The sequence below is a fragment of the Melozone crissalis genome, unplaced genomic scaffold, assembly GCF_028551555.1.
Source record: "Melozone crissalis strain CALT ecotype California unplaced genomic scaffold, PUWL_Pcris_2 ptg000019l_1, whole genome shotgun sequence".
Classification (NCBI taxonomy): domain Eukaryota; kingdom Metazoa; phylum Chordata; class Aves; order Passeriformes; family Passerellidae; genus Melozone; species Melozone crissalis.
Genome location: NW_026535797.1, coordinates 20634708 through 20645793, shown reverse-complemented (window position 1 = coordinate 20645793; position 11086 = coordinate 20634708). Strand labels below are relative to the sequence as shown.

The window sequence follows — 11086 nt, the reverse complement described above, 5'->3', positions numbered from 1 at the left end:
ATGTCTTCTGGACAGAAAATGCAAAATGCCACAGAACCAGTGTTTTCCCAAACTCAGATGTGGATACTGTGTTCTTACTGACTCCAAGTCCTCTAAAAATACCCAATTATGTCATAATAGCAACAAAAGAATAAGCTACCCTGGATTATCCACTAATGAGCTGCTGTAATTAACCACTAAGCAAATGTTGCTTCAGTAACTTGAAAGCCTTCACCTGACCAAAATTTTTGTGATGCAAGTATCAGCCTGGGGCTCCAGAGGACTCAGCTCCAGAAACTCCACAGCCACCCATGGGTAATCACACAGTCTGTGTGTGCCTGACTCTCCTCTTATTCTGCTTCTTCTACATGCCCCAAAGAATTACTGATATAAATGGTTATACCATTAGTTCTCCACGACACTGCATCTCCCCCACCAATGAGGTACTGTTCCCAAGAACCTGCCTGGAGTTTTGTGGTACTGCAGTGGAAACTGCCCCTCCCCACTCCCCCCCAATCAAAACTAAAAATGAATTACATTATTTCAATTATCACTCCATGCTTTAACTTTCTCTACCCCTTTTAGTTTATTTTACCAAAAAACAATGAAACATTTTGTTGTAGATTATGAGCTGCCCAAGTCAAACACCAGTCTTGCTTTATTACAGTACAGACAAACTCATGTGGCACCATACCTGTCCCACCTGCAAATCAGAGGGTCTAAATCACAAACTTCCATGTTAAAGTTATATTTGATACTTACCATTGTTTTATGTATGAACAAGGTATTTTGCTGGAGATTTTTTCTAGATTTTACAGCAGGGGAAATTTTAAAAATTTCAAGAGGCACCAGATTGTTTATACACACATGTGAGAGTATGAGCCATCATACCATCAATTACTACCATCATTACTAATTCTAACTTGGCTCAGTGTTTGAGCCCACTTTTTGATAGCAGCTCCAGAGCTGGGCAAGAGGCTTGCACATGAAGAAGTCATGCCCTGTTAGGAAATGCATTTACATGACTGCCTAGAAGGTTTTATTTAACAGTGAGTACCTGAGTAGGCAAGCTGAACAACACACTGCAGAAATCCCAACACTGCAAGACCCAAGAGTCTCATGAACAAAATCAGCTGATACTCAAGATGGGTGGTTTTTGCTCTGGAATCAAAACCAGGGTCAAGACCCACGCATCACCTGACATCAAAAAATCACTCGATTTGACTTTCCTTTTTTTTTTACCAAGACCCCAACTTTAATTGCTTGTCCACAGTCTCTTTCATAAAGTACATTATACATAACGTGTGATCTGAGGAAACCTCTTCAGGAGCTTGTTCACTTTGCTTGAAGGCAAATTTCCCCTGGATGACAGGGTGTCCTCACTTTGATTCCTGCGCTCTTTCTGAAAGAGAAGAAAACTCCTCAAAATATTTACAGCAGTTTATTTGCAGAGTTGATGCTCATTCCCAGAGACTACTACTAATTGTACAGGGGTGTTTCTTTCAGGAAAATGCTGTTTCTTTAAGGAACACTTACCATAGCACTTGGTTAAATAATTACAAGCTGATGACCTTTAAATAATGCAATTAATGACTGACATCTTGTGAAGATTATATCCTTCCATATTCTTAGTTAACGATGATATAAACTTCTGGTAACAGCCCAGATTTTTTCTTTTTAGTTTCTGTTATTTTTTCATCTTTGATTCTTTGCCATCTAGCAAATAAATTGTGGATAATTTTTCACTTATGCGGTCAAACAGCAACAATAAATAACTATTTAAATGGTGACACTGTTATTGAAGGAAAATGGAAACCTGAAACCAGTTTAAGGACAAGTTTAGTACATATACTTACCTTTAGTCTCTTTTGAAAATTATTTTATTTCAAGCTTGTCATAAAGTATTATTATAATATGTCAATATATATTATATAATCAGAAACCCCTAATTTTCAAGCAGTATGAAACTTATTTTTCAAAAATGTCTGGCCTTTAAAGTCAGAAACAGGTTGGAAAAGACCTCCAAGATCATTCAGTCCAACCTCTAACCAATGGCCACCCTGCCAACTATACCATGGCACTGACTGATACATCCAGTCATTTCCTGAATGCCAGCAGGGACGGTGACTCCACCACCACCCAGGCCAGCCTTTTCCAATGCTTCAGCACCCTTTTACTGAAAAAGTTCTTCCTGATGTCCCTGGCACAGCTCAGGGCTATGTCCTCTTGTCACATCATCAGTTGCCTGGGAAAAGAGGCTGACCCCTGTCTGGTAATTGTAAAGAGCAGTAACATCTCCCTTGAGCCTCTTCTCCAGACTAAACAACCCCAGCTACCTCAGCCCATCCTTGTAGAAGCCTCTCGATCCTTCACCAGTTTCATTGCACTTAGTTGCTCAAATGGGTCACAATCAAATCCTCCAGAGAACATTATTCTTACTGGCACACAAAAAATGACTGGAGGCTTCCTCCTTTCCTACCACTAGCCTTTAAGAACATAAAAGAGGCCTTAATTACTTCTGCCTTGGCCACGCAGTCATAGAACGTCCTGATCTCCTCGGCACAAGGCGCGTCGTTGAAGTCATTCTGTTTCCAGCACGCCATCATTACTGACATCTCCGTAATGCACGTTGCCTCTGAAGGGAAAGACACAACCAGAAACCTCAGATGTTTGGGATTTCATGCTAACAACCTCCACAGTGCATACATCTCCAAAGAAGTTTAAGACGGGGTAGAGGCAGGTGAGAAAATGCATAACTCAAGATCCCAGCTTTGCTTTGGGCAGACAAGTTGTTGCTCCCAGAAAGCAAAGCGCTGCAGCCATCCAGCATCTGACTGCATTTTTAACGTGTCTGACTCACGTACGACACAAACTCGAGATTGCAGTGTGAGGAAGCGATCCTTCCCAAAGAACCCACGCGGAATTCCATGGCCCACACCGGCTCCTCCCCTCTTGCCCTGAGGAGCGCAAGGCGCCGCCGAGCTCTGCCAGCAGCGCGGCCCCTCCCGGGGCACAGCTCACCGGCAGCTCACCTGTCGACTGCTCCCGGCGGTTCGCCACCTTGTCGGCCAGCGCCAGTGCCCGGGGCGGGCGGAGCGTCGGGGGCCGCTTCTTGTTCCGCCACTGCCCCGACGCCCAGCGCGTCACCCAGGCGGGGTAGGCGGGCGCCGCCATGTCCGCGCGCGGGCGCCCTGAGGGCGGTGCCGGGCGCGGGAAGCCCGGCCCGCCCCATCCTGCCCGTCAGGCCGAGGATAGGCCATGGCAATGGAGTAACTCCCCTCAGCTTCCGCACTGGGCGGGGGCAGTGCGACACTGCCCCCACAACCTCCTACCAACAGCTAACTCCTTCTGCGGCAAAAATAACAAAGGAAGGAGCAAACACTCTCAGCCAGAGTAGCAGAAATCATGATTGTCTCAAGTAATTCAGACGGAATTAAAGGAATCACAGAATGGGCGAGGCTGGAAAGGATCACAGTGGGTCATCTGTGCTCAAGCAGGGTCCCAGAGCACATTGCACGGGATTGCATCCAGACACTCACAGAGTATCTCCAACGAGGGAGACTCCCCAGCCTCTCTGGGCTGTTCCAGTGCTCGGTCACCTGCAGAGTGAAGTTGTTATTCATGTTCAGATGGAACGTCCTGTGCATCACTTCCTGCCCGTCACCTCTTGTCCTGGTGCACAGCGCCATAGAGAACAGCCTGGATCCCTCCATCCCTTTGGCACGCTCCCCTCAGATACTGTGGACATGGCTGAGGTCCCTCTCACCTGTCTCTTCTCAAGTTCTTCTGCAACTGTATAGAAACTCTTCTTGGTGCTCCAAACTCTCACCATTCAGCTCCCAGCCCCTCATTTCTCTCCGTTACATTACAGCTGGATCTCCCCTGCACGGTTCCTACTGTTCCTTCGAAGAAGACACTGAAACTGCTGCTTCCAAAATTGTAGCATCGTTCCCACAGCTTCATACTCTGATGGAAAAAACTGTTCCCAGAAGTTTCTTCCCAGATCCTGGAAGTCCCCAACTGATCTGACAGGTTCTGGAGTGCTCATGTCCCCAGCCAAGAAAGGCAGGCAATACAGAAGGCACAGGAGCATCCCAAGGGCTGGGATACAAACAAGTCTCTGCACAGCAGGAGGGACAAGGTAGATGCACAAAACTGAGGAGGTAGATGCTTAGATGCTGAACACTGGGGACACAAAGCACTCAGATCCTTGTCTTGTGCAGTTCCTGAATATGCCATTTTACCACTGTATCTGGAACTGCTGGAGTCCTCTGACCATATACAGAAGACTACATCAAAAATGCTTTTCTTTGCATTTTTGTTTTCCCACAGGACACTGATTTGGATTAAAATATACTCAACCTCCTAGACAAAGCCCAAAGCACACCCCTTTGCCTAGTCAAGGAAGTTAGAGACTTTGGAAATTCCATTAACTTGAGCTAAACATCACTAGACCTATACCACATTATTCTCAAGATGGTCACTAGAATTTAGTGCATCTGCTGACAATAAATCCTGGTATATCCAATTCTATAATTATTTTTGTGTTACTTGTAAAATAGTACATACTTAGAGTCCAAATTAAAGAGTATGAGAAGGCATGTTCAAGTAAGCAAATTATTTTTTTTAGCTCTCTTCTGGTATTGCATTTTCATCTCTTAAGGTCAAACACTTTCTGGAAATTCTGAAACATTTTGGTAAGCAGGATGTTTCTGTATTCCCATTTTTTTTCTGAAAAAAAAGGAAACAAGCTATCCTTTGAGCTTGACTACCAGTAGAGAAGAAACAGGCTGACACCTTCAAATTAGGCCAGAGAGCTTGCACTGTACAACTCTGAAGAACAGAGACTTTGAAAATCCCAGACAGGAACATGAAATACATTTCAGTAATCCCATTCATGTAAGGTTCAGCTATTCTTGGTTTTGCCTCTTCTAGCTACCCTTCCTGCCTTACTGCTAGCTACCCACCTTCCCCTGCTGCATTTGCCTCCTGCAATGTCTAACTAGATGGGCAAGAAACAGTAACAAGGAAAGACAAAAGTACTGTGATTGAAGAGAAGCTGAACTGCACTCCCTGTAAATCAGCCTCCCTTTTCCCAAATTACATTAGCTAATGGTGGCAGCACCTTCAAGTCCTTTCACCTTCAAAAGCTGATCTCTCATTTAAGTAATTCCAAGAAAAATGAGGTGAGGTAGGAGAGGAGGGGAGGCTGAGAAAGAGAAAGGCAAACTACACAAGGAGAATTGTAATAGCTTCCTGTAAGTTACTGCTGTCTGCATTAGAACTAATTTTTTGGCATCAGTCCCATACTGGAGCCTCAGCAGAAGAGATTCCCAAGCAGACAGAATAAGGTACATGATGGTGTCTGCACACACCATGCAGAGATGTCTGAAGCAGGACACCATTTTATTATTAAAGATTAATTTTTAATATTACACATGAATTTTAAGGAAGAATGCAGAACTACAAAAAGGCTGTGTTATTGAATAGCCAAATGCCTCTACAGCCTGTATTTTGTATAGCTGATAACGCCAAGTCACTAATGGATGGGACAGAAGTGATGACTTTATAGGGACAGTCAGAAACTGAATTCCCTCAACAGTGAACCCCAGAGATGTTTTACTGTGAATCTTGAATGTACAACTATAAAAACCATGTAAAACTTTTGCTAATTAGCATTTACAACTTTTTTTTTTCTTGTATTGACACATTTAAAGCTGAATCCTAGCTTGCGTTTCAGCTGGTCAAAACCAAAATAAAACACAGACCTTAAAATATTAATACTAGATTTGAAAAGAATATATATCACAACTGAATAAGGGCCACATATGATGCTACAGTAAATGCTATGCCACAGTTAAAAACAATGCTAGCAATGCTGTGATAAAATACACCCTTTAAAATGAGACTGCTATCTTAAATATCTCTTTAAGAGATGAGAAATTACACCATGTATTCTTCACTTTCTGGTGTAGTTATGTGAAATGTCCAGATACAACCTAAAAATCAGTTAGGGGACGAGGCTAAGAAATCCACTGTATTGGCAAAAAAGAATAGAGTTGATATCCATGTCTTTTTGACTGCCTGGATCCAGCTTTCAGGTAAATTCCACTATATTCACACAAATGTACCCTGAATGTACCATACCAGTCCATAATGCCCTCACCAACCACACTTTATTCTCATCTGTCTCACCCTGACCTCCTTAAACCAATTTAATTAGAGATGCCTTAAAATTTAAAGCACTTCCACTTGAACTTTAGCAGTGAAAGTAACCAGTTTGCTGAGATTCCAGGTGGTTCAGACTTCACTCCTGCCTGCTGAGCTATTGTGTTTGGAAAGTATTAGCACAATATATTCATGCACTCACAACTAGACATGTCACACCCCATCCCAACTCCCACAACAACCCTTATCCTGTGCTATCTCAAATAGATCAGCTGCCCTGCATTTTCCTGTCAACCTGAGTAGTTCTGAGCTGCCATCCCTAATTCCCAGGATCTAGGAAACTCAGCCCATTTCCACTGCAAATTACCTGTGCCTCCTTATTTGCTCAAAGATGCCACAAAGTATTATCATCTGCTCTGATCCCCAGTACCATCTCTAGCTGAGACACTTGCACATTAAATGGGTCTTTTCTGCAGTAAAAATGTATTTAACAGCACACAAATGAAGATGCTAGTGGTGTCAGAGTTCTGGAACAAATCCAGTAGCTCCACTCCTCTCTATCCTTCCTAATCCCTCTGCAGGGCCATATATCTCTCCCTGCCAGCTCTGAGACAATGGACCATAAAGAGAAGTACAGTTTGTTAGAGCCTGACGCGGGCTTTGGCTCAGTTGGTCGTATCACTAAAAGGATTTTATCTCTGATTAATGTCAACCTGTCAGGTCTCTGGTCTCTAGGCAGAATGAAGGAACCTGGCACCCTGTATGTTTCCAATTAATACAACTTCCCAGAAGGTGCCTGGAGATCCATCAATAACTTTAATTAAATACAGCCAAATAGATGACAACTAATGATTAAGGGAGTGGCTCACTTGGGACTATGGCTGAAGAGTGTGTACGGCAGGACAGTAAGCAAGGCAGATGGCTGCTTGTCTAACACAGCAATGCCTGCTAAAACTCTGATGTCCCTGATGGCTGAGTTTCAACTCAATTTATCCTGTTCCCAGTCCTTTAGAAGTTTTTCTTCCCCACAACTTAAAGCTTCCCTCAGTCAAAATGCAAGAGGGGCATTTCTGCTGTTTCTCCAGCTGCTGCTGCACTTTGCAGACCATTTCCAGAGAAAGCAGCTCATTCTCTTTTCCCTCTAAACATACACATTCACTGCTGCTTGGATCTCATTCTACTTACCATTAGAGAGGACCCAGAGATCTTTCCGTTTGAAAACTACTACAGTGACTGAAATAAGAAAAGCCAACTCTTTCTGAACTCCTTTTGAGTTCTAGAAATCATAATGTTAGCTATCAAATCAATATTCTTCAGTGAGGTTATATGCTTCCTACAAATTGCAGTCCTTGCTAAAGGACAGAAAACGCAGACTACTAGTTCAGTAAATTAAATAATCAACTTCTAACTGAAAAAATAGGCAACATGTGGTACCAGAGTTTTGGCAGAAGAATGAGAACTGTGGCTTGCCCAATCAATTCAATGCCTTGGACTGCTAGATTTTTAACCTTCAGTCAGTTATTTGTTTCTTGTCTCTCACCTCTCAGAGGGCATACATTTATTCTAGCTTGTCAAGTCAATTCTGAGACACAGCATCAATAGAATTTACTGGTGTTTCATGTGAGCAGTAATGAGGAGATATTTTTAGAACAGTAATGCTAGTGAATAAAGCTATCCTGACAGCCTTGAAAGCCTCCCTCTAGTTACACAGTAAACAGGCACAATGCATGATAAGCAATGAAGACACTCACCCTAGTCTGCAGGATCCTGCCAAAGTGTTTACATGGGTAAATATCTTCAATATTTGCTATCTTTGATAAATTCCTTATTAGGATCAGTTTTTATGAATATGGGTACCTGCACTGTAAGAACTGTTGAATTGTTGAACCTGCACTGTTGAATCTATCATGTTCAGTCTGAGTATCACGTAGCCTTCCAGGAGACACAATATGAGTGATGACATTCAGCCACCATCTTGCTGGTCTGGATTTAAAGCAGTGAGAAATCCAGTTAGCCAAGAACAGAAATCAGAAAACTTTTCTCAAAATAATAATGCTGTAGTGACCTTCCTCCTTGTCTGCATTCACACACTTGCATTAGCAGAAAGACAACTAGGAGGGTAAATTGAATTCACTCTGGCCACGACTGGCAGTACACATTGGCACTAGACAGCAATCCTTTCAAATGCATTATTAAGTAAATTAACGGCAAACTCTTCAAGGGTATGACACCCAGCTTCTCCTCCTGTCTCCTCCAAATAACAGGAGAGAATGAAAGCAAAGCCATGGCAAAATGTTTACTCAACATTTTGTAGTCCTTGCTGTGCAGAGCAGTAGATGCTGTGAAGGTCAGTCAGCAGCACTGAACACAACTGCAACCACAACTCTTTATCCAGCTGGGCAGGATTCCCACCTCTCCTGTCCCTGCAGTTTGCCTGGCAGCTACACAAACTATTCAAACCATGCACTGAATAAATATTCCTTAATTCTTACACACCATACATAAAAAGTGAAATAAATTTACTATATTAATAGAGGCCACAGACACATGGTTTATAAATCATGGAAGTACTGTGACATAGAGGAGATGATCTATGCTAGTATGATCTATGACTACAGAAAAAAACACTGCAGATACAAAAGAAACAAGGCTTGGGTGAGCTTCACAGCTAAGAGTGGTAGCTAATACTCATTACCTTTTGAGAAGTTCACCACCTCTAAGACTGTAAAAAACAGTTAAACCTAGGAAGACACTAAAAACTCAGAAAAGAAAGCTATCAAGTGACTTGTGACTCAACTACAAACTGGAAGTTGTACTTTGAAAACCAGACAAAACCCATAGAATATCTGTAATCAATTTACTTTCAGATCTGTACTCTTTCCATACACACTTTAAGAAGATAGATGGCAATCAGAAATACTCATGCTTGGCAACAGTCATCAAGCTCAAAGCAACAGCCTTCTGTAGTACAGACACAGAGCAAAGCAATAAAGAAAGCCTGCAGGACCAACAAAATAACCTTGTTGGCTGTTGATTGTAATATACTGAGTACATGAAGTATATAGTCGTGAAGGAATACTATTGTGAAATAGCTAATGAACAAATCAGGGCCCCAAGGAAGTTTTTACCTACTTTGCTAGCTACTATTCAGCTTGCATCACCATATCTTCAATGCTACTGTTAGTTGAGAAACATGGTCATGTTTCTGAGCAGGAAGACAAAATGGGGCTTTGGACGTCACTCAGCAAGGACTAAGCAGGTGCTGATGCACATACTTATACTGGTACTTCCTCCTGTTACTCCTGTAAGGACAGTGCATTCAATGTAGCATGTCTAATTTTGGCAACAGTAGATACATTATATTATAGACCTGGAAATTACTATAAATGCTGCACTTCTGAAAAATCTACTTCAATTACAGGATAAAAGAGTAAAAGTAGCATGTGCTAGTACCTGGTTCTTATTTTTTATGTTTAGTACAAAAAGCAAGATCACAATTTCTCCTGGCTAGTCCACCAAACATTTGAACAAGAAACTGTTTTGAGATATTAAGAGAACGCAGTTAAAGAAGACTGAATTATTTTCTATACAGAAACATGAAGTGATGCAACTGAAGGCATTACTTCAAACAATTTACCTAAATATCATTAACTTGATTAGCAGAAGTCAATATTCAGAACTAAAGCAGCCTTAATTTGTTTTATCTTAATTTACTTCTCCAGCAAGTGGCCTCTTCAATCCTGAATACACATCTGTAATTTTTAATCTGATTTGAGCAATCCCGTTTAACGATTATTCTCCTAGGTATTCATGTCTCCCGAATAACTGAAAAAAAGGAACTTAAACCGATAAATACATTCTAGCTGAAGAATCGCTTGTTACTGTTATTAGAGAAGAGAGATAAAAAACCATTCTTCTCCTAAAAACAATTAGGTGAGAACAATGTACACTGTATGCATTTTCTACATTTATAAAAATCCAGTGATAGTCATGGGTCTGAAGTCTTTGCTGTCAAGGTGCCCTGATTTTAACATGGCAATATTTTTCTGTCACCTGAGAGGCAAACATGGAGATGATCATTACTTATACTGGTATTATACCTGTAATCCCATATCTATGACATTATAAAGGAGAATTTGAGTGGAAAGAAAAAGATATTAAGTGAAGCACACAGCACTAAGCAATAGACAGTGATGTAATTAGGAAGAGAATGTAGAGTCACTGCTGTTCCTAACTTTTACTGACAGACATCAAACTTCCCATAGCAATTGCAAAAACTGTCTTACAAAATCAATTTACACAACAGACTGTAGACTTTCATTACCAACAAACTGTCTTAAGCTCAGATAAACTCCGGCTCTTTAGTCAGTAGTTAACTTCTGAAGGAGGGGAAACGAAAAAAAGAAAATAGCATTATACCATCACAGACATCACTAGAGTGTGGCCATATTTGCCTGTGCATTTAAACCTTTGACCCTGAATTAATTAGTTTCCCTCCACTGCAAGATCAATTATTTCAGAAAGATACCCACTCTGGCAGGGAACAGTGGAGTTTATTTATATCTGTAAGCAATACAGGCTATGCAGCAAGGAAGATCAGTCCACAAGTTGTCACTCAGGAACTCTGGTCACAGACCAGGATCACAATGTGTTAGGGTCGGCAGAGATACAAAACCACCTCAGTGCACCTGGCTCTGATCACCCATTTCAGCATACAAAGACTTCACGACTTGTATCCAAACTGCAGAGACCACTGCAAAGGCACCATTGTGAAAATGTATTTGTCTTGGCAGAAAGCTGCACATACTCAAAAGGAAATAATCCAAGGCCACTGAATTGCTAGCATTAAGGAGATAACAGTAAATGGAGATTACAGATTTCAGATTTGATGGAAACTTAAAAGAACCAAAGTACAGAATTTTATTTTGTTCTACACAAT

At 41.6% G+C, this 11086-nt stretch overlaps 1 protein-coding gene across 1 annotated transcript; it reads right to left on the bottom strand.

The window, feature by feature from the left end:
- Window positions 1–871: 871 nt before the first annotated feature.
- CHCHD1 (coiled-coil-helix-coiled-coil-helix domain containing 1) lies at window positions 872–3184 on the bottom strand. The gene is made up of 3 exons (XM_054277029.1): window positions 3012–3184; window positions 2496–2614; window positions 872–1381 (listed from the first exon to the last, which is right to left on the bottom strand). The coding sequence occupies exons 1-3, from the start codon at window positions 3151–3153 to the stop codon at window positions 1271–1273; spliced, it is 372 nt and encodes a 123-aa protein (XP_054133004.1). The 5' UTR covers window positions 3154–3184; the 3' UTR covers window positions 872–1270.
- Between the last annotated feature and the right edge of the window lie 7902 nt (window positions 3185–11086).

Bases quoted from the DNA above. Each gene is read 5' to 3' on its own strand.
- CHCHD1 (XM_054277029.1), bottom strand. From the start codon at position 3,153: ATGGCGGCGCCCGCCTACCCCGCCTGGGTGACGCGCTGGGCGTCGGGG. The intron at 2,615-3,011 runs GTGAGCTGCCGG...CTTTCCCTTCAG, and splicing joins CCGCCGGGAGCAGTCGACAG to AGGCAACGTGCATTACGGAG. The intron at 1,382-2,495 runs GTAATTAAGGCC...CTTCTCTTTCAG, and splicing joins ACTGCGTGGCCAAGGCAGAA to AAAGAGCGCAGGAATCAAAG.